General features: G+C 35.0%; 1 protein-coding gene across 3 annotated transcripts in view; it reads right to left on the bottom strand.

The window, feature by feature from the left end:
* SMAD4 (SMAD family member 4) overlaps positions 1-24,573 on the bottom strand; it is a 36,307-nt gene that overhangs the window by 4,061 nt on the left and 7,673 nt on the right. Inside the window, exons 5-11 of one of the 3 annotated variants that reach the window (XR_004620215.1) lie at positions 21,582-21,701; positions 21,371-21,487; positions 19,881-19,931; positions 12,194-12,377; positions 10,873-11,041; positions 1,020-1,158; positions 384-496 (exon numbers count right to left, since the gene is read on the bottom strand). Coding sequence is in view for 2 of the 3 variants with exons in the window: in XM_019797026.2 (XP_019652585.1) it covers positions 1,020-1,158; positions 10,873-11,041; positions 12,194-12,377; positions 19,881-19,931; positions 21,371-21,487; positions 21,582-21,701 (780 nt within the window). In the remaining variant the exon portion in view is untranslated. Of the gene's footprint in view, positions 1-383; positions 497-1,019; positions 1,159-9,218; positions 9,329-10,872; positions 11,042-12,193; positions 12,378-19,880; positions 19,932-21,370; positions 21,488-21,581; positions 21,702-24,573 lie in introns of those variants that run through there. The other 2 variants (XM_034642531.1, XM_019797026.2) reach the window with 2 other exon arrangements.

Genomic DNA, 24,573 nt, shown 5'->3' with positions numbered 1-24,573 from the left:
CTCTCAATTTCACAATGTCAGAGATACTGGGCAATTACTCAATGGGGGCAGTAGATAAGAATGAGAAATTTAATAACTGCTCTGGATTCTTTAGTAAAAGCATGTTTATAACATCAAAACTGGTGAATTAATGGTTTAGATGCTCAAATTTTTTAAAAAGTCAAATTCTCTAAATGAGTATGTCTAATCTACCTCTACACTGTAAACCCCTGAACATAAGTCACAAAGGAGATTCTGCAGCTAATTTTCCAGTCAGAACATACAGTCATGTAGTCGATCTCCACTCATCAATGTCACGGTGAATCTACGGGGAGGAGTCTGCATGTGCTGTAGAGAAACCTGCAGGGCCACTGCAGCTTTCTTAGCCAGTGTGATTTGCTTACCACACTGAAGAGGTTAAGAACAGGGGTTGAATGAATCACTAGTTATGCCTTCAGACGTGGAAGATGGGTGCCACGTGTTTCCATCATAAAAGTCTATAGTCAGGAGTTTAACTCTGCAGTAAAAAATTCCCCATCAGTGTGAAACCTGGCACACAGTTCAATTTTACCCTAAAATTAAAAAAAAGTCTACAAGTTATCAAAATACCACCCTCGCTTAGTTTTCTCTCCATGCTTAGCATACTTAAAAAAAACTTGGAGAGATACCTAATTCTGAAATTGAAATATGCTTTCCTTCTAGAATAAAGCCAAGCACGTCAGTGATTACAACCCACCCTTGCTGGTGAGGCAAGAATTAAAAGCATCAACAGAAAAAACAGGAGATTGATCAATATAATCCAACAATAACCCCCTTTCTCCTTTATCCCATATTCCCTTTTTGATACAAAAAGAATGAAAACGGGGTCCTAGACAAAGGGCAACTATTACAGAAGTTTTTTAAAGTTCAAAAATGTTATTATCCCAGTAAAAAAAAAAAATTTCGTTTTCTATTATTGCCTAAAGTAACTAATCAACTGAGTGAATCAAGGTAGAATGCCAACTATTACATTTTAAAACAAAAACCAAAAGCATACTTACTGATAGCTGGAGCTATTCCACCTACTGATCCAGGGCCAGGGATGTTTCCCGCCACGGCTGCTGCCTGCGCGGCAGCTGCAGCCTGTGCGGTGGCCGCCTGCTGCTGCATCTGACGGTGACACTGACGCAAGTCAAAGACCTTGAAACAAACAGTTTTAAGTTCAATGCTAGGAATCCATCAGAAATGATGCCACCACATATCAAAAATCAACGCACAATTTATGTAAAATTCATAGCTCCATGTCGCTCTAAGAAAAGAATTAATTTAAAAATCTAAGTTTTTATCTGGATTCTAACTAGTGGTTAGAGAAGGGGACTGGAGGCTCAGCAGAAGGCACATTTCACTATCAGGGGAGTTCTGGCTGCCACACTTCTCTACAGCCTTTGTCTAGTTCAGTGCAGGTCAGTCACTGTCCCTGTGAACCCCCCCCCCCAATAACCGAATTGCTGAGACTGCTCTTTAGGCTGAATTGATGGTCTGATGGTCACATGGCCAACTTGTTTATCGTTCTAGCTATTTCGAGGAGTGTAATAAATGGCACTGGCACTATTTAAGAAAGCTTCTATATTTTTTAGAGATGTATACTTTAGTACATAGGAGCAAAATAACATGATTATCTAGGACTTGTTTTAAAATACTCAAGAAATAGGGGCACCTGGGTGGTTCAGTCGGTTAAACGTCCAACTCTTGGTTTCTGCTCAGGTCATGATCTCAGGATTCTGAGATGAAGCCCCACGTTGGGCTCCGTGATCAGTGTGGAGTCTGCCTGTCCCTCTCCCTCTGCTCCTCCCTGCACGCCCCCCACTCCCTGCTCTCTGTCTCATAAATAAAATTTTTTACATAATTAAGAAATACTTCAGAAAAAAAGGATAGATCGAACAAATGTAAAATCTTAACAACTATTGAATCTCAGTGATGAGTACACAGGATTTCATTAAACTAGTTTCTCTACTCTTCTGTATGTTGAAAAATGCTCATAATTTTAAAAAGTAGTTTAGCTTTGAATCCTATCACTAATATCTGCTAATTACATGGGCTAAAAGTTTTTTAACCTCTCTGGAGCCTCAATTTTCTTATCTATAAAATAAATGGGAGTGCTAAGTGTACATGCTTTTTCAGAGTTGTGGTAAACTTAGCATAATACACAGTAAGCTGTCAATAAATGTTACCTAATATTTTGGTTTCGGCCTCCCCTGAACCATTTACCTTTCAGGACGAGTTAAGGAGTTCATAAGTAATTTCAGGGTTGTTTATCAGCCACACAAAGGGATGGTATACTGAGGAAGGGGTTGCAACTTTTATCCTTATCCTCATAAAAGTACTGTCATGCTCTTTAAGTAAGCAACAAGTTATGAATGATAAATCATACCATCTTTTTTCTAGGAAAAAAACAACTTCCTAAAACAATGTATTTGCTTATATTTGCTTTCTTAAAAAGCACTGAAAGGGCGTTTCTGGGTGGCACAGTCAGTAAACTGTCCAACCTTTGCTTTTGGCTCAGGCTGTGATCTTGGGGTCGTGAGATGGAGCCCCGGTGTCAGCCTCCATGCTCAGTGGAGAGTCTGCTCGATATTCTATCTCCCTCTCCCCCTCCCACTCATGCTCTGTCTCTAAAAAAATAAATAAATAAATCTTTTTTTTTTAAAGCACTGAAATATTAACAAGCAGAGTGGTCATCTACAGAAGCCGTGGGAAAGGAAACAAGGACAGAGTAGAAACAGGCTGCTCAATGCAAACTTTTTATACTATCTTTATTTTTGAACCATGTGACTGTATTCCTTATTCAGAGAGTACATTAAATTTTTAAAAATCCTCTTAGTATGCACAAAACCCAATATGAGCAAGCGTAATTATCCTTGACCCCTCCCCCCAAAAAAGAAGAAGAAGAAAAAAAAAATCAAAGAATGCATAATATACTACTTTATCAGATAAACAACAAGTCTGGAACCCAAACCACTAATTTTCTGACACCTTAAAAAAGAAATTCTGATTCTTTAATCATGGTATTTGGTATTAAGAAGAACACAGAACTCTCCTCTTTAAATTGCAAATTATATTTCTATTTACTTATTTCTCTATTCAACGTCAATCTTCTAGCATCAATGAAGGACAAAACTTAGACCATCTCCTTCCCGGAAGAAGTATGACTTTGTCAAAATATAGGTATTACCCAGCCAAACTATACTTCTAAAAGACTGCAGGACAGAAAGCATGAGAGTCAGGTCTGACAATCAGAAATCAGAAATCAGAAATCTCACAATGCCCAGAACAGGAACCACTATTTTTTCAAGATTTCCCAAGAGTCCATTAGATTCTGAATGTTTCCACTGGGCTATGACCTCTAAAAAGGCATTACCCAGCATAGCACAAAGCAGGAACTCAAATATCTGAAAAGCCAAATAGTTCTAAAACCACTTTTTTTTAAAGAAGGAAATTAATAAACTTTATACTCTAGAGCAGTTTTAGGTTCATCCTAACACTGAGCAGAAAGTAAAGACAGTTCTCTGTCCCCACTCAAGAACGTATCCTGGCACAGTGATACATCTGTTATAATAATGAACCCATACAGACACATCATCACCCAAGGTCATAGTTTACATTAGGTTTCGCTCTTGGTTTTATACATATATCCAACACTGTAGTACCATAAACAGTAGTGTCAGTGCCCTAAAAATCCTCTGTGCTCTATTTATCCTTCCCTCCTTGCTTATCCCTGGAAACCACTGATCTTACTGTCTCCAGAGTTTTGCCTTTCCCAGAATGTCATATAGTTGAAATCATACAGTATGTAGCCTTTTCAGACTGGCTTCACTGAGTAATATGCATATAAGGGTCTTGTATGTCTTTTCATGGCTTGGTAGCTCATATCTTCTCTGTGCTGAACAATATTCCATGGTGTGGATGTACATAATTTATTTATCCATTCACCTACTGAAGAACATCTTGGTTGTTTCCAAACTTTGGTAATTATTGGCAATTAAAGCTGCTATAAACATCCCTGTGCAGGTTTCTGTGTAGACGTAAGTTTTTAATTTATTTGGGTAAATATCAAGGAATGTGATTATTGGTTGATATGGTAAGAGTATGTTTAGCTATGTAAGAAGCTACCAACTGTATTCCAAAGTGGCTGTACCATTATACCTCCCCACCAACAATAAATCCACCTTCTTGTTGCTCCACATCCTTGCCAGCATTTGGGCTGTCAGTGTTTTAGATTGGCCATTCTACTCAGTATATAAGGGTATGTCATTGTTCTAATTTGCAGTTCCCTAATAACATATGATGTCCAACATCTTTTTATATGCTTACTTGCTATCTGTGTGTCTTCTTCAGTGAGGTATCTCTTCAGGTCTTTTGCATTTTTTAAATCAAATTGTTTTCTTATTGCTGAGTTTTAAAAGTTTCCTATATTTTAGATAACAATCCTTTATTAGATCTGTCTTTTGCAAATATTTTCTCTCAGTCTGTGACTTACATTATTTTCTTGACAGTTTTTCATAGTTTTTAATTTTAATGAAGTGCAGCCTATCAACTGTTTTTCATGGATTGTACCCTTGGTATCTTCTCTAAAGTCACTGCCCCACCCAAGGTCGTCTAGGTTTTCTCCAACGTTCTCTTCTAGGAGTTTTGTAATTTTGTGTTTTACATTTGGGTCTTTACAACCACTTAAAAAAAATTGTTTTAACTATCACTAATGAAGTAGTACCTATATAATCTATCTGGGAACAGGGAATATAACTTACTTATAAACTCCTAGGGTTCAAATACGTTCTCAACATACGCCCAAATCCCCACCATGAATCATTAAAAATAACCAATAGATCTTCACACACAGATTCCTTACAATATGTTGTAAATAATCACAATTATGAATGTCTTAGCCTAAATCTATGCTAAACGCCAGCCATGCATTATTATAGGTAGCCACAAAAATAAAATTTCAAAATATTATGACTTTTATCTGCAGATGTAGAAATGATTCATTAAGCACCTCAGCAAATCCTTCCACAGTGGAAATTAAAGCACTCAAACCAGAAAATTTATAATTACTGGCTATACTGCTAAGTGAAACCTGGCTTGCTTCTCTACTCTATACTATGTCTGATCCATTAAACCATAATATTTTTATCTATTATACTGGATGGCAAAATGAAAGCTATCATTGAAATGCAATCATCTTCCTTTCAGAATCTGACTGAGTTGTTAGTAAAGACAATTCAAAGGAACCAAAGGTTTAAATATCCTTTTGGGATCAGATCCAAAAGATAGATAGATAGATAGACAGATAGACAGACAGATTTCTTCCTTTCTTCTTTTTTTTTTTTTTGTTAAAGATTTTATTTATTTGAGAGAGAGAGAGAGAGAGAGAACATGAGAGGGAGAGGGACAAGCAGATTCCATACTGAGCACAAAGCCCAACCATGGGGCTTGATCCCAGGACCCTGGGATCATGACCTGAGCTGAAGGCAGACACTTAATTAAGCCACCCAGGCACTTCCCAGAAGATATTTCTGATCACCATTCCTGACTTAATCATTTTCATTTATTTAAGCATGTTTCCTATGGTTACTCTCATTTAAGTTTATTACAAACCTATTACTGAACACAGGTGAATATCTTATAAAGCTCAGTGTGAACATCTTCAAGACACTGCCTTTCAAACAGGACTCAAAATTTTGGCATTTTTCACATATAAGGCTTAATTACAGTACTCTCAGTTTAAATCAACACCAAGAACTGGTAACCCAGAAGGAGAAACAGATAACTGTGTTGGTATATTGGGCATCTGAACATAAGACTGCATTAAGAATTTGCTAAGTTACTGGACCTGGAGGTAAGAATCAAAATATATGGTAACTGAGAATCAATTTAAGCTGAGATTATAATAACCTTCAACCTAACCCACCTATGGTTTAGAAGCATCCCCTAACACATATGTGTGCAAAAACAAACCTGACTCAACAGCATCAGAAAAATGCAAATCAAAAACCACCACAATTAGACACCACCTCACACCCACTACCATGGCTAACACCAAAAAGACAGATAATAACAAGTGCTGATGAGACTGTAGAGAAACTGAAACCTTCCCATACTGCTGATGAGAATGTAAAATGGTTAAGCCACTTTGGAAAACAGTTTGGCAGTCCCTCAAAATGCTACAAAGTTACCTTATAATCTAGCAATTCCACTCCTAGGTATATATCCAGGAGAAATGAAGACATACATTCACATAAAAACTTGTACATACTAATATTCATAGTAGTATTATTCATAATATAGCCAAAAAGGGGAAACTCGTACCTGTCAAATGATGAATGGATAACAAACAAGATGTGGTATATGGAATATTATTCAGCCATAAAAAGAATGAAGTACAGATATACGCTATGTGGAAGAAGTGTGAAAACATGCCCAGTGAAAGAAGTCACAGAAGACCACACTATATGAATTCATTTATACAAAATGTTCTGAATAGGCAAATCTGTAGAGAGAAAAAGTAGATGAGTGGTTGTCTAACGCTGAGGGAAATGAGGGGTTGAAGAATGACAGTTAAAGGGTACACGGTTCCTTTCTAGAGTGATAAAATGTTTGAAATTGGGATGATGGTTGCACAACTGTGAATATATTTTTAAAAATCACTGAATCGTACAATTTAAATGGGTGAATTACGTGGTATATGAATTATATCTCAATAAAGCTGTTAAAAAACCTGACTGCCAAGGAGTAAGCACCACAAAACAAAACAGATCTTACTTTTGAAAGCAAAACAAGGCCACCTAGAATTCAAACCTTTGCTTCATGTAAAGCTGTAAAATGCCATTTCATTAGATCAGATTTTCATGAATGTAAGAGGACTACAAATGTCATGAAAGGTGAAAGGAAAAACATCAGCATCTTAGAAGAAATCCCCCCCACAATTTAGTTCTAGCTTCTTGTTTATAAAATAAAAGCATGGTTCTCCAAACCTTCGTTTTCTTCATTTTAATTAAGAAGAGAAAAATGTGTTTGTGTGCGCATGTTTAGAGGGAGGTATATTTCCAACGTGTGGGCGCTCCTTCCAGAGGTTTGTGTTATCTGAAATATTATTTACTCCAGTAATATTACCTCTGTGGGAATATGACAATTTAAACAGCACTATACAGATCTTTAGTTACTACTGCCTAAAAAATTCAAATGTGAAGAAAATGCCAAAGGTTAGACTTAGCGTATACTTGCGTCTCTTTCTGGCTAGTGAGATTCTTCTGAACAACGATATGCTTGGTAAACAGAAATAATTCTTTTTAAACCTTAAACAGTTATTATGACAAAAATGGGATGTTGTTTTTCACTCCACTAAAATGTCCCACAAGACAGTTATTTATTGTTCATGGCAAAAGCCTGAGATTACTATAAAAATCTATCCACGACAATGTTTTATCAAGTGATGGTATGTCTCATACATCAGGGGCTTTTCAAGAGGCATTTGTACCAAAATAGAGATGTTACATTTATTTGAAAATCCTAGGAATTACTTTACATATACAAGAGTCCACATTTTTAAAGCTCAAATGTTTTAAATATGACCCTACATCAAATAAATTCATAATTCCCATCTGACACACAGTAGATAATCAACACTGTAGTTCTCTGTCCATTCACTGCAAATTACACAAGTAATCCAGAGATTTCCAAGTCAAGATGGATGAGTAAGTATGCATGAACAGCTTCTCTCTCTGCTATGAGCACAAAGGACAGAAAAACTATTACAAGTATATATCCTTTAAGCCAATAGTAAAACTCACATAGAAATACAAAGAGCAATCAATAGCCAAAACAATCCTGAGAAAGGACAAAGTTGGATCACACTTCCCAATTTCAAACCTTACCACAAAGCTACAGTAATCTAGTCAGAGTAGTACTGTCATAAGGATACACACACACACACACACACTCACGCACACACAGATCAATGAAATAGAATTGATAGCACAGAAGTAACCTTTATATTCAAGGTCAACTGAATTTCAACAAAGGTGTCAAGATAATTCATAAGGGAAAGAACAGTTTTCAACAAATGGTTGCCAGAACAACTGGATATTCTCATTCAAAAGAACAAAGCTGGATCCCTTCCTTACACTATACACACAAGTTAACTCAAAATGGAGCACAGACCTAAATTAAGGAGCTAAAACAAAAAAACACTTAGAAGAAAACATCAAAGTAAATCTTCATGACCTTAGATTAGGCAATGGTTTCTTAGATAAGTCACCAAAAGCAAAAGCAACCAAAGAACAGATAAGTTGGACTACATCAAAATTAAAAATTTTCGTGCTGCAAATCATACCATCAAGAAAGTGAAATGAAGGACAAGCCAAAGAATGGAAGAAAATATGCACAAATCATATATCTGATAAGGGACTGATACCCAAAATATATAAAGAGCTCTTACAACTCAATAATAAAATGACAAAAAACCCAATTTAAAAATGGGCAAAAGATCTGAATAGATATTTCTCCAGAAAAGATATACAAATGGCTAATAAACACATGAAAAGATGTTCAGTATTATTAGCCATTAGGGCAAATTAAAACCACAATGAGATGCCACTTCACATCCACTAAGATGGCTAAAATAAAAAAGACAGATAATAAGAAGTGTTGATCAGAGTACAGAGAAACTGCAACTCTCATATATATATTGCTGGTGGAAATATAAGATGGCATATAGCCACTTGGGAAAACAGCCTGGCAGTCCATCAAAATGTTCAACACAAAATCAACCTTATGATCCAGCAAATCCACTCCTACGTATATATACAAAAAAAGGAAAACAAACATCTACCTAAAATCCTGTACATGAATGTTCAGAGCAGCATTATTCATAATAGCCAAAAAGTGGAAATAATCCATGTGTCCACTTACTGATGATGGATAAACAAAATCTACAGTGGAAAGCAGGAACTAAAGACAGGAGGTACTTGGGGTACCAAGACCAAAAAAAGGTGTAGAGGTTAGTAATCTGACTTCTTATAGTAATATGGAAAGAGACAATAGCCAGGCTCTCTGAGGGCTGCAACTGGGTATCTGCCCATGAATTAAGTGCTGGAAAAATACTTTGACGGCTAATTCGGAAATGCACCTAGGAATAAAATTCTTGCCCATGGCAGAGATAAGCATCAGAAACCTATGTAATAGGAATTAGGCCCTGAGCATACCTGGGGATTGGAACTCAATTTCCTCATGGGACAAAATTCCTCTACCTCCTAAATATAAGAATTGGTTCTGAGATGTGGATCCCAGGGTGCCAGACTAAGGCAAAACTGCCCTATAGGGAGAAGCAATAACAGGGAGAAAAAAAATAAAAAATAAAATGAATTAATTCTCTTAAGACAAAATTGCCAACCAACATAAAATAGATTGCAAAGCATATAAGGAAATCCAACACCACTTACAAATAACAATAAAGCACAAATAACTAAAATTCCTTGTGGAAAAAATGGAAAATGCAACTGAAGATAATTCCACCTCCAAGAGACAATTCCTGGTAAGACATTGTGTACACGATTCTAGACTTGTAGGTATATATATAAATGAATACAAATATCCTTGATGTTATTTCTTTATAAAAATAAGATCACATTCTATATATTGTTTAATAATCAACACTTCCACATCATAAATATCATATCAATAAATGTATTTTAATATTTTATTGTTCTATACTATTCTTTGTTCTAACAAATCAAAACTATAAAGATTCTCTATTGTCAAGACTGTCAACAGGGAATTACTGTTAATTTTGTTAGGTGTGATAAATAGCATTGTGATTATGTCTTTTAGAAATACTTACCAACTAGCAATTCACACAAGAGTATTTTATGAGTGAACTAATATAATATTTGGAATTGGCTTTAAATTACTGGAGAAAACAGTACAGTGATAAACACAACACAGACTGATAAAATGCTGATGACTGTTGAAGCTGGATGGTGAGTACATGAGGGTTTGTTATTTTCCCTATACTTGACGTATTTGAAAGTTTCATTTTAAAAAAAGATCCCTATATCCTTTAACTAACTGCAGTAACTGAAAATGAGATACTGGATTTGCTGTTGTGAGGCCATCAAGCAATTAATTCCATTTCTGTATATGCTATTTGACTATATTATTTGTACGCTAAGCAATTTCCTGGGAATAAGTGATGGGTTACATTTAAATCCGCTAATTTACAATGGCCAAAAATGAAGATGCTTAGGATGACTGTAAAAAATCTGAAATTAAAAATATATTTAGGCTTTCTAATCCCAACTAGCTTTCTTTCAAAAGCAGTGTATGTTATAAACTAAAATTGAAATGGGCCGAATAAATAATAAACACCTCAGGCTTAATATGCAAAATAATAAATAAAACTCATTTAATGCACAAAACACAACATTTAAAAATCTGGTACTGAAGAATTTTTCATTTCTCAGGTTCTTAATTTGAAAAGCTATTAATTTTAGAATTCCCCTCCATACAATCCTGAAGACTGGCTAAGATAAATTTCTAGAGTCCGATTTTAACCTATCGTGTATCAAAGGAATATAATTTGGAGATTTCACTCAATATTTTCAAGTGCCTGTGTTATTACTCTAAAACATTTAACAAATTTATTAATAAAACAATAGGGCATGAATGCAACCATAAAACTAGATATAGCAAATCATGTCAATAAATGCCCCAGGAAATGTGTTTTATACACAAACATAATTTCTGATTATTTAACACATAAGAAAGACATTTTTCTTCTCCTCCCATCTCCATCTCAGTTCTTTAAACAACAAACATAGCTTTCTAAGTCTAAAATGTTTGAGTAAAACTGCAACTAACCTTTATGTACGCACTTGGGTAGATCTTATGAACAGCATCTCCAGGTGCACGCCCAGCTTCTCTGTCTAAGTAGTAACTCTGCACAAAGACTGCATGGTCGCTAAGGCACCTGACCCAAACATCACCTTCACCTTTACATTCCAACTGTACACCTTTGCCTATGTGCAACCTTAGGAAGAAAAAATCACATTTTGTTTTGATAACTATTTAAGTTTTAGTTCAGATTATACAGCATACCAAATATTAAAATTTTTTAAAAAAATAAAAGATGTTATATAACACCATAACTGAAAGATACCCATTGTTAACATTTTTGTATATTTCTTTTTTTAATATCTCATTCATACATAATAATGATGAGCATATATATAACGCTTACTGTGTACCAAATATTTAATGTAAATTCTCACTTAACCATCACAATTCAGTGAAGTAAATACTATTATTACCATTTTAAAAATGATGAAACTAAGGCATATAAAAGCTTACAGCTACACTGTCCAAAGCAACAGCTACTGGCTACATGTACCCATTTAAATTACAAAATTCAGTTAATCCTACTGGCTACATGTGCCCATTTAAATTACAAAATTCAGTTAATCACGTGAGTCATATTTTAACTGCTCAACAGCCATATTTTAATGTAGCCACCTATGACTACTGCAGTGAACAGCACAGGTATAAACTATTTCCTTCATCACAGAAAATATTCTATCAGCACTGGCTTAGAGAGTAAGTAATTTGCCAAAGTCACACAGCTAGTGACAGAGCTATGATTAAGCACACACACATTTCCTTAAAGATCTGGGATCATATAGTACCTAAAACTATGCATATTTTCCTGTAATATTTCATCTTAAGCATTTATATTCGCTATATAAACTTTTAATCAACATTTTAATACATGAAAAAGTTCATCAAAATTTACTTAACCATTTCCCTTTTATTATCATTTCTCCAACATTATAAACAATACTGGCAGAAACATGTCCTCATTTTTTATTATTTCCTTTCAACAGATTTGTAGAAATAATATATGATAAGAGGAAATACAAATCTGTTTCAAACTGGGTACCAAAAGGTCTCGTTTACTATTCAAAACATAGAAATGTCACTAACTTAAACAAAAGACCATTTTTATCATATTTAAAATAACAAAACATCTATAATTACAATGTAATGCTTACAAATTCTGAATTTTCAAGATGACCTTTATCTATATTCAAAATCTTATAAATCTACATTGAAAAACGTACCTTCGAATAAATGACAATGTACTATGTTCAAGTTTTAAAATAACTAACTACACAATCAACAATACCTTGCTCTTTCAATGGCTTCTGTCCTGTGAACATTGGAGAGTTGACCCAAGCAAAAGCGATCTCCTCCAGAAGGGTCCACATATCCATCAACAGTAACAATAGGGCAGCTTGAAGGAACCTTAAATGTCTCTCCTACTTGAACATCCATTTCAAAGTACGCGATGGAACACCAATACTCAGGAGCTACAGGAGGTAAATAGGAGAGAACATCTACCCATGTGAGAAAGATATATGGCATTCATGTTCATTCCATTAAGACAAAGCTTTTCCTAAAAGAAATGGTGAAGGAAGGAGGAAGGCATCTGAAAAGCACCCAAAAGAATTTGATTAAAATGACAATGCATTAAAAAGTAGGCACTTCCATGTCTTCCATTTTTCAGCTCAGTACCTAAGCGTTTTTGAAACTTCTAGTCATTTTTAAAATCTGGAAATTGGTTCTTACCTCAAAGAACTCAGCCAACTCGGAATTTAAAGAACAGAAGTAATCAGATTCTAAAAGAAATTATCACCATGTTTCATTTGACTGCACATATTTTCTATATAGTCTGAACTTTTTTTTTTAAAAACACACTGACTCTAAGACATATTCCAGGAAGTGTTCTTGAGTAATATCAATTTATGACATACTTTTATGGATTCCTAATTGAGAGAAAGGGTATAAGCAAGTCAGCCATCCCGGACTAGAGTCAAATTTAATTACACTCCACTATACAGTTGCTGTGAACAGGAATTCTCAACTATCTCTTGGGTGAAAGGTCACTTGTCTGTATTTTTAGTGAAGTCAATTCATGTTAACTACTACAAGTTTAACTTTGCAGGTGTATTTAGTGTATTCATTTGAACAACAATAAATGATTTAAAAAAATCTAAATGATCGGGGGGGGGAAGGCACTATTTGGTGTAGTTTGCAAATATGGTTGATCAAGTATTTCTAATTTTTGTTTGAATACAACTAGTTTTACAAAGAGACAACATACATGGAAATTATTTGGTTTTCCTTTTTTAACTAATTTAAGAGATATATATAGAGAGTATCTAGGAATTATTCTAAGCACGACGTACACAGCGGTAAATAAGATAGCTATTGTCCCTATTCTCGCAGAGATGCAGAGGCAGACAAATAAGGAAATAAATAGATAAGATGACTCCAGTAATGATAAACACTGCGAAGAAAATAAAATGGGGTGTGGGACAGAAAATGACTGGAAAGAATCCTTCAGACTAGATGGCAGGGGTACATCCTATCTGAAAAGGTGAAATTTGAAAAACCATGTATTTATGTAAAGACTGTGAAGAGAACATTTCAAAAAGAAAGCAAATGCAAAGGCCCTGGAGTAAAAATGGATGACATATTTAAGGGGGGAAAAGGCCAGTGCCACTTATTAGAGAATAAAGTTTTCTGTTGATAAACCTATTATTTTTCTGCTTCTCAATGTGCTCTTTATGAACTCTGACTAAAACTAGAATTTGCAGCAATAAAACTTTTTTTTTTAAAGATTTTATTCATTTATTCAACAGAGATAGAGACAGCCAGCAAGAGAGGGAACACAAGCAGGGGGAGTGGGAGAGGGAGAAGCAGGCTCATAGCATTAGAGCCTGATGTGGGGCTTGATCCCAGAACGCTGGGATCACGCCCTGAGCCGAAGGCAGACACTTAACCGCTGTGCCACCCAGGTGCCCCGCAATAAAACTTTCAACAATCTGTAGATACTTAGAATGACAAAAAATAGATCTTTTCAAACTCCCAAAATATCTTAAAATGAAATATGATTAATTCTTAAAATGTATTTTAAAAATCTTGCAGGGATGCCTGCGTGGCTCAATTGGTTAAGCTCTGCCTTTGGCTCAGGTCATGATCCCAGGGTCCTGGGATCAAGTCCCACATCAGGCTCCTTGCTCAGCAGGGAGCTTGCTTCTCCCTCTGCCTGCTGTTCCCCCTGCTTGTGCGCACTCTCTCTCTCTCTCTCTCTCTGACAAGTAAATAAAATCTTTAAAAAAACAAAAATCTTGTAAAATCTGGGGTGCCTGGGAAGTTCAGTCAGTTAAGTATCTGACTCTTGCTCTGGTCATGATCTTAGGGTCCTGGGATGGAGCCCCGCTTCTGGCTCCCCACTCAGTAGGGAGTCTGCTGTCCCTCTTCTTCTGCCCCTCCTCCTCCCACTTGTGTTCTCTGTCTCAAATAAATAAATTATATTTTTTTTAAATCTTGTAAAACTTAATTCAATTGCTTCTCAAAATGTTGTGAAGGAAGAAAGTATTTTTCAATGAAGAACAAATAAAACAGACCACATGAAAATGGTGATTCAAAAACGTTAACAATTCAAATGTTTTGCCACACAGATCAAATCAACTAATCACAAATACTTAACATTTCTTTAAATATTTTTCGTTATCATTAAAACATGAAAAAGTAGGGATATACTGAAGTCCCTTCTTTAAAAACCAGTTTTGAAATATTTTTGAAGTTATTCTATATTAAAGACATCCCATTATGCTATGAACAAAAAAATTCAGCAAACAAAACTGACAGGTATATTGTATTAGTTGAAGCTAAAACTAAAGAGGTTGTCTAAGACAAGATAACAATTACCCAATGTTCTAGAAGAAAAAAACAGTAATAGCATTTAAAGGGGTCTTTAAACAATCCAAACAGTAAGTTCTGTTATAAACAATACCCTGAAGTTACGAATGTTTATAATGCTGGGTAAAAAAATAAGGCCCAAGTACAATTTCCTAGTTCACACAGAGGAACACTATCCAGAAGTAAAGTGCTACGGCTCGCAACCTTTTTCCATGAGAGTCAATTCAGAAGAGAAAAAGAGAGTTGTATATAATCTCTGTGTTTAAATAAGAAAAAATATGCTTGTAATCATCATAAATTGTAACATTTGCAACTGCACTTAAACTTTATTTTATTATTTTCCAGTCACCAAAGGGGTTTTTGTTTGTTTGCCTAATATCTCAGACACCATACAATAATGATGGGCACATTAAGCTGCATCTCTGAATGAGCTGACTTGCTAGTACTGAGAGGAAGAGTTTTAAGAAACTTGACTTTAACAGAAACTGGCATCAGAATCAGAATTGCACACCGTTAGACCAGGGATGAAAAAACAACCACCTGTTAAGAGATTATTAGGGCCTAAGAAAGCAAGAGGAAGGGGGGTTACTATCTGTGAAGACGGAGAACTAGAAGTAATCTAAGTAGGTTCCAGAACACTTGGAAGTGCTGGGATATAATATATCATGTGAAAAACTTCTCTACTCCACTCTCAATTTGCTAAACAGCCAGGAAGAAACTTTTTTTTTTTTAAACAGGAGAAGGTAACAGGAAACACTCATTAAGACTTTCTAGATCTCTCTTTGCTCTTTTGCTCCAAGGACCAAATGTCATATTAAGTGACAAGCCTGCAGCTTCTCAAAACCAGTACTAACAGCAGGATGAAATTACTCAGTTCAGAGAGTTTCTTAATGTCCCAATTCATACGAAAGTGACTGGGGACTGTTATGTGCTTGCTGATGTTGATATTTTTAGCTTCTTGTTGCTCAATTAGTGAAGTTGAGCAGGTTTCATGAAGGTTTCATGATAGACTACTCACCACTGGCCAGAGAAAAGGTTTTTAAAAGACTGAGTTAACAACATGAATTTTTTTTTTTTTACAATAAAAGAACTTAGCTAAATATTTTTTTATAATGGGGAAATGTATTATAAAGCACAGTTACATAGAAAAATACAGTCTCGAAGACATTGTCTTCAATTTCTGAAAAAGTCATTCAAGAAGTAACTTAAGTGCCCAAGAGACTCATTATGAATTATTTCTTTTATTATTTAGATCTGAATAAGATGTCCTATGAGAATCTTTTATCAACACATAAAGGCACTCTCTTGAATAGTAGATAGTTCCTAAGTACTAGAATATAACCTGAATTTGGAAATCTGTGGATTTTGAACCCATTTGTGAATTACCAAAACAACCTTATAGACGCTGAGGAAAGTCTTCACTTTAATTTGTAATCAATACATAATTCAATGAATATACCTCAGCTTTAAGAAAAAGCAAAAACAGGGGTGCCTGGGTGGCACAGCGGTTAAGCTTCTGCCTTCGGCTCAGGGCATGATCCCGGGGTTACGGGATCGAGCCCCACATCAGGCTCCTCTGCTGGGAGCCTGCTTCTTCCTCTCCCACTCCCCCTGCTTGTGCTCCCTCTCTCGCTGGCTGTCTCTATCTCTGTCAAATAAATAAATAAAATCTTTAAAAAAAAAAAAAAGAAAGAAAGAAAGAAAAAGCAAAAACAGAGTCCATAAAAAGGAAATAAAATGACTTTTTCCAAAAATTTTTTCAACTTAGTTATCAAAGTCAAAGCATAAAAATCACCAAGTATATGGCCTATCTGAAATCCTTAAAACCAAGGTAATGACCAATAATTATTTTCATTTTCTACAATTTATATTACTTCTATTTCTGAAAACATCTGTAACTGTCTTCAAAAATCATGTTTCAAAATAGATTCACTATATATTGATGGTATTTCATTATTTCAAATATTTTACATATTCAGAGGTGTAGGCTTATTTCCTATCTAAATGACCCTAAGTCTGTGGTAGGATATTTTAGCATTTCTTATTAGGACCTTAAGGGGCTGCATTGATCAGACACCTAAAACAAATATTAGTTTTGTGTTCTTTTCTGTTCATTTATTAAACAAGATTGCAGAGCTGTAAACCAACAACTGTAATTTAGTAGAATTAAAAATACTAGAGGGGTGCCTGGGTGGGGCTCGGTCAGTTCGGCTCAGGTCATGATCCCAGGGTCCTGGGATAGAGCCCTACACTGGGCTCCCTGGTCAGCGGGGAGCATGTTTCTTCCTCTCTCTCTGCTGCTCCCCTTGCTTGTGTTCTCTCACTTTCTCTGCCAAAGAGTTCCAACCAGCTGACTCCACTAAAGGTGTATGCAGAGAGCTAATCCCTTCTCACAACCACTCAGAGACCTTTCAGGATTCATTCTCACCATTAAGTCACTTCCTGTTCTACTCATAGACAAAAGCTTTCATGCCAGTGGGGGGTATTCCAGATGTGTATCCTCATAGCTAGTTAATGCTATTCCCTAACCACCAGGAGCTGTTAGACCTCAACATCAGTTCTACCACAAGAAGAATGAAAAATCTATCAAGAAGCCAAAAGCAATTGCTGAATCCAAATTGAGTCCAAATAACCAGCTAAATGCCACCATTTCCAACATCACCTTCATTTCATTCAGGGTAGGTCTTTCTTCTTTTTCTTTTTCTTTTTTTTTTTTTAAGATTTTATTTGTTTATTTGACAGACAGCGAGACAGCCAGCGAGAGAGGGAAGACAAGCAGGGGGAGTGGGAGAGGAAGAAGCAGGCTCCCAGCAGAGGAGCCTGATGTGGGACTCCATCCCAGAACGCCAGGATCACGCCCTGAGCCAAAGGCAGACACTAACGACTGAGCCACCCAGGCACCCCAGGGTAGGTCTTTCTTCTGAGCTCTGGTTATCCTCCCTCCTGCAGACCACCTTCCACTAAGCCATATGGACAATGAGGCCCCCCAAAGTGCCAGGAACCACTACTGACTCTCGATGCTGCCTTGAAGCCAGAAAAAATTCTTATTCTTAAGACTCTAGATTTCCCCCTTATCACAATATGTTTATTCACAAATTAAGATTCTGATATGATTTCATTTATATGATTTCAAAAACAAGTAAAATCAATCTACTAAACTAGACTGTCTAGTGATGCATTCATCACTTTCAAAGTGCAAAAAAAAGTAGTATCCACAAAAAGCGTAACAGTGCATATCCAAAAATAGATATGAAGAAAAGTTTTTGACTGAAACAAAATGCACGGAATGGGAAGTTTTCTAGGGGTGTTGCAAATTATAGTTCTCAATCTGGGTGGTGGTTACCAAGGTGTTCACTTCAATTATTCATGAGACTGTACGTCTAGTTGTTTTATATACTTTTCTGTATATTATATTTCTCAATAAAAATGTTTATAAAAGGGGTGCCTGGGGGACTCAGTCATTAAGCATCTGCCTTTGGCTCAGGGCGTGATCCCAGGGTCCTGGGATGGAGCCCCACATCAGGCTCCTCCACTGGGAGCCTGCTTCTTCCTCTCCCACTTCCCCTGCCTGTGTTCCCTCTCTCGCTGGCTGTCTCTCTCTCCATCAAATAAGTAAATAAAATCTTTAAAAAAAAAAATGTTTATAAAAAGGCAAGGCTCCTTAACCCTAAAAAATGTTTAAAGCCACAATAAATACACAAATAACATAAAGAAAATCTACTGAAGTGGATTATTTAACTAGTAATTATGTATGGTTAAAAAGTATTTCTGCCCCACCCATAGCATTTTTCTTCTCATCAAAACAAATATTATTTGCCTCCTAAATCAAAAAAAGTCTATCAAACTATCACACCCATGCTGGTGAGCTTGGTAAAACTGGTTCTCATACTCTGATGCGATCACTGTAAAGCAATTTGGTCTTTTGATTCAGAAACTCTTTAAATCTCTTAAACTGAAATATGAGAAGAGTTACAAGCTTAAAAATCTTACCCTCAATGGTTTGGGTTTTTTTTAACATCTGGAAGAAACATTAGAAGATAAAAAATAACAAACAGAACACTGCTTAAGAAAATTATGTAGATCTATTTGAAGACCTGTTAAGTTATCCTTAAAACTGATTATTATGCTTATTGTAGTTATGTTTTTAAAAATTTTTTATTGGAAATATATGCTTATATATATATGTTATACATAACATATATATATAACATATATATGTATGTGTATACACACACACACACACACAACACAATTTTATAGGATTTCCTTCAAAATAATAGGTGAGGGTGTGAATGAGAAGACTGGCCCTCAGGTGATAATAGCTGAAACTGAGAGATGACTATATGGGGGTGGGGGGGGTCTGATATTTGGTATATGTCTGAAATTCCTCATAATAAAATTATTTTTAATTGGGGGAAAAATTAAGTGATGAGTGGAAATTAAATATTTGCAACTTTTTAAGCTAAGAAAAGTAGATACAAAGCGATAGAGGAAAAAATCAAAATCCTATGTTTATGCTAAGAAGCCCTCAATATTTTATTTAAATTTTGTTTTATTACTTCTGAAGTTTAAGAAGATATATATTCAAACACTGAATTGAGGAAATCTACTTAGTTATTTACTCCCTTGAAGATTATTTAATCAAAGCTTCTAAAAATTCCAATTAACTAGAAATTCCTGAATCTATCTTCTAAAACAGATACAGTGAATTATTTTTATTTTCAGCATCTACTTGAGATTCTTCCCTGGCTTTTTAAGCTACAGTTTTACAGCTGTTCTATTTTGAAACCTAGTTTTCTTCTGCTGCATATTTATGCATTCAATGCTAAAACCAGCATTTTGTAACTTCATATTTTAGCTGAAACAGAAAAAAAAAAAAAACCAGTTCTTGTCTTTTCTTTCAAACAGTTAAAAAGAATCAAATACGGACACCCTATGTGTGACTGTATCGGCTACTGTAAACTGTTGATTAGCTAATGCGATAAGGAGTATTATACTTCTCTAAAAAGTTAGGTATCTCTGTAATTATACTAAAGTGTGTGTGTGTGTTAATTACTCTATAAAGGAAATCTAAATATAGGGAATCAATGTTGAAATGCACTTACCAGGATGATTGGAAATGGGAGGCTGGAATGCAAGCTCATTGTGAACTGGCCCTAAAGAAAAGACAATAAAAATCCCATTTTTATTTATTAAAAGTTTTCCAATGCTAAAACTTTTAATAAACCTTACTTAAATATAACTAATGTACCTTAGGAGTTGTTTAGGTCAAGCTTATGCAGTGTCTAAAAATTTAAAAGCTTTGTTTAGATTACTTTATAATAAGCAAATACTCCTGAGTTACTTTTGTGGATATTTAAGAGCTAACATTTTAATCCTATGTGCCAAGTGCTATTAGCAATTTACAATAATTGTACATGGAAAATTTAATGTAAATTATAAATGAATTATTCATGTAATGTGATAGAGTATAATTTACAACGCAATAAAAAATAATAATTCAAATTATTAGGTCCATTCTAAAAACAAGTGTTTAGGTTTATTAAATTAAGGATATTTACATAATGGAACAGTAGCTAAGATAACTAAGAGATTATTAAGTATTAAAACACTGTGCTAAACACTTCACAAGAATTATTACATTTACTTTTTACAGCATTCCTTGAGATGGATACTATTGTTACTCTTAAGGCTTAGTGAGGGTTATGTAACTTGCCAATGGTCACACAGCTAGTTAAGGGTCCAAACTCAGCACCTTAACCACTACGCTGGGCCAGGCAGCCATAAAAAATTATATTCTCTAAGACACGGAAAAATAGTAACATAATTGAAAACAAGAAGAATTCAACAATATACACACAGTATGATCTTTTCCCTCCCAAGTGTATAGACACCCATTTATATGACTGGAAGAAAAAATATGACAAAATATTAGAAGTAGATATCTCTAGGTAGGAGGACTCTGTATAATTTTTATTTTCTTATTTACACTTTTCCGTATCTTCCAAGTTTTCTTTGGTATTATTAATCTTATAATGGAGGAAAAGGAATTTAATACATAAAAAAAAATTTATGCTCTTGACTTCACTAAACCAGATGAACAATGTTCCTCTTGTGCCTGAAACTACAAGCTACGATTATCAGTAGAGTCTCCCTCCCAATCAAGCCTGCACAGAGAAATGACAGATTCAACATCTAAGTGTCTACAGTATGCTGAATAGTAATGATAAGGGAAACCTTGAGATCTTGACACTCAAGGGGTTTCAATCCACTTAGGGTGGATATACAGATATACATGAGATCTAGGAACATATACAAAGCAAACGAACAAATGAATGGAAATCAATGTGGTGTTAATGAAACATCAGCAACAGAAATAAATGTATTTAGTAAACATCACTCCTCTAAAACAAAAGTATGATGATAAAACTCTAAAAAGTAAATAATACTGTTTACCAAAAATGCTGAAAAGCAGTAATCATTTAATGAAACTAAATTGTAAGATGAATAAAAGATGTAAAAACATGAAAAAAAAATTAGAAAGAAAACCAGTTCTCGAAAAGAAAAGGCCCTTACAACAAAAACAAGAGCTTACAGTAATGTCCGGGATGGGGCGGCATAGGCGGGTGGTGCTGAAGATGGCCGTTTTGGTGGTGAGGCAAATTAGGTGTGTATGGTGCGCTCCTACTTCCAGTCCAGGTGGTAGTGCTGTCTAAAAATTAAGGCCCACATGGATTAATTTGCTTTTAGAAAGTCTGCCTATTTTTTCTCAACTACTTAAAAGATTTTAAAAAGTATGTACATACTATGATGGTAAGTAGCTGGCTGACCAGTAAATCCATTCTGCTGCTGTCCTGGCTGAGGCCCTGAAGCTATCTGCAACAATCCTTCACTATGGCTGCCCGCCAGTATACTGGCAGGCTGACCTAGAGGAACAAGAAGACATTAATACGGTACATTTATTGATGCAATCCTATGTTTTTATACAGTAAATGAAGGACCAATTAAATCTGACCATCACAACTATAAAGATGAGCAAAAAATGAAACTCGTCCATGGACTATAAAATAACCAACCCTAAAGTCATCTATGAAGGCAAACCTTAACTTGAAAATGTCCAAAACTGTTCTACTTTAAGTAATATCTAGCTAATTTTAGAGGACTTTTCCTTCATAAATATTCTTCAAATGCCAGAAAATCCCACTGTAAGTCTAGTCTATCATAACAACTTCGGAAGTATATTAACTCATCCCTGGCCATGCCATGTAGGTCTGGACCTTTCTGGTTAGGACTCTAAAAGTCCAGGCTCAAAAAAATGTTGAAAACTGGAAATTCATTATTATCAGCACTGGTACTGGTAATGGCAAAATGCTAGAGTTTGATAAAAGAAAAGCAGAGCAGGCAAATATTTTAAATGGAATGTGATGGGTAAGGTGAAGTTTAGAAAAGGTCAAGCTCCACTGTTCAATCAATGGAGCATTGCTAGTAAAAAAAGAGAAAAGAAAAGAAAAACAAAACCAAGAAACAAAAACCACAACAACAAACTACAGGTCTACTTTGCAATTTTTTTCATATACTTTTAAAAACCAAAAATTATTTCCTTCCGAGAACACTACCACCTTCTTGGATTGACAGGAAATTAGTTACCCTTTCTATATGTAATATACCAGGAGGAGTAAGATCTGTCTGGTTTCTATTCTACTCAAAACCATTTTATAATGTTGCTTACTGACTCACTTTTTAAGATTTTATCTTATTTTTTATTTTTTTAAGTGATTTATGCCCCCAAAGTGGGACTCAAACTCACGACCCTGAGATCAAGAGTCACATGCTCCACCGATCAACGCCAGCCAGGTGCCCCAACAACCTACATTTTAAGGCTTTTTTTTTTAAGTAGAAAAAGCTTGATTTCTTCAAGCAAGCATTAATTAAGTCAACTTTATCGCATTTGGTAAGCACTGAAATTTCCTAACTGTTATCACTGGCATCACTTCAATCTTATCTCATCTAAATTGGGGTATAGATAGAAGAAAGGAAAGGACACGATTGCTCCAAGCATCAAGGAAAAGGAACACTTTTCTTCTCTCTGCAAATCACATTTCCTTAAGGTGAGGATTATAAAATTAAAAGTTAAAGAGATTATTGCAATAATCCCCAAATTATTTACTTTTAAAGATGGTTTTAGCAACCTCCCTCCCTACTCATCCCCCAAATTTTTTCCAAGTTATCTTTAAATGTTAATCATATTTTTACTCTTGCTTTTAACAACTATGCATGCCAGACTCTTAACTAACTTATAAAAAGTGTCACTATACAGGTGAAATGAGATTATTTGAATTTACAATATTTAGAAGGAAAACCTGAAGATATCCAAGTGCCAAATGAACACAGACTATAAAGTAGCCCACTGTGGTTATCTGTACTGAATATTTCCATTACACAATTCCAAGTATATAAAATGAAATTAAATAATACAACTATACCAGCTCATTTGAAACAGTCTTCCAATTTCTGTTTTAGTCCAATTTTTTTCTTTTTTTTTTAATTCTATCAAGACACATTTTGAGATCTACAAGAACATTTTGTGACAAATTCTAAAAATAATCATCTATTCAATTATAAAAATATATCCAAAGAATACCAAGAAAAATTACTGGAATCTCACTAATACCACTTTTTTTCTGGTTTTCAACAGGATTTGATTCCAGGGGATAGAACGTTTAAGCTACTTTAGCAAGCATCAACAAAGGCTTGTAAATTCAATCTTCAGATAATATCAACAGAAGTAGTAAGCGGCTGAGCTCTCACTAATCTGTGCTTGGGTGGCTGTAATGTGCTTTCTTTCATTCTCCATCACTGACCACTCTGTCAACTACATTCCCAAATTGGTTAAAAAAGAGTAGACAGATAACAGAAGCACTAAGTGATTAAGAGGGTCCAGGTTCTAAAGTATGTGCTTAACCTATAAACTCCACTTAGAATATGTTGTCTATGGTGAGACTGTCATTTCATGCAGCAATTTCAAAATATATTGCTTTGAAGACATGAAATGAATTAAAAGGGACGATATTTGATATACCATACTTATAAACTCAACTAGAGAAATCAGTCCACTATTTATTCCAAAGATCAAATTTCTATTTTGAATCTGATCTGACATTAAAGTAAATAGAACAATGCTCCCTTTGGTAGCTGCTAATAAAGAACCATCCCAGATCTATCAACAATCTACTGCTGATGTAGGCTTAGATACAATCTCTTTAGCAACCAGGTACAAATAACTACACACATGCCAAGACCCTGCTCTGTAGTTAGTTTAAAAAAAACAAAACAAAACAAAAAAACAACTCCACTTGCCAAACAGCAAACTGTGCAACCTTTGGCAATGGTGAAATTAAACAGCAATATTAACAGAACAGTCATTATTGCCTTGACCAGGCCCCAAGAAAAGATAAACCTAATAGCCCTCTGCCTCTATAATGTGGCAAAGAAAATGGCATCTCTATCATGGAAAGAATCTTTTTGAAAAAGACACCTTGGTTAAAAATAATAGATACCTCGAATTTAGCTTTATTTCAAAATTGACTAAAATACTTAATGTCTATCTTGAGGGATAAACAACTCTGTCAAGATCCCTTTTCTAAATTTGTACAATGGGAGACTGAAATGACTTTTAAAGTAATATTCTGCCAGATAAGCACAAAAGAAACCCTGATTAAAGGAAAGTGTACAATTCGACTGTATGCTTTTTGATTTTTATAAATATCTTGGTCCAAAACTACTTGTTAGCTACTTAAA

This window comes from Ailuropoda melanoleuca, chromosome 14, assembly GCF_002007445.2.
Source record: "Ailuropoda melanoleuca isolate Jingjing chromosome 14, ASM200744v2, whole genome shotgun sequence".
Classification (NCBI taxonomy): Eukaryota; Metazoa; Chordata; class Mammalia; order Carnivora; family Ursidae; genus Ailuropoda; species Ailuropoda melanoleuca.
The sequence above is the reverse complement of the archived record's forward strand: the minus strand, read 5'-3'. Positions and strand labels throughout refer to the sequence as shown.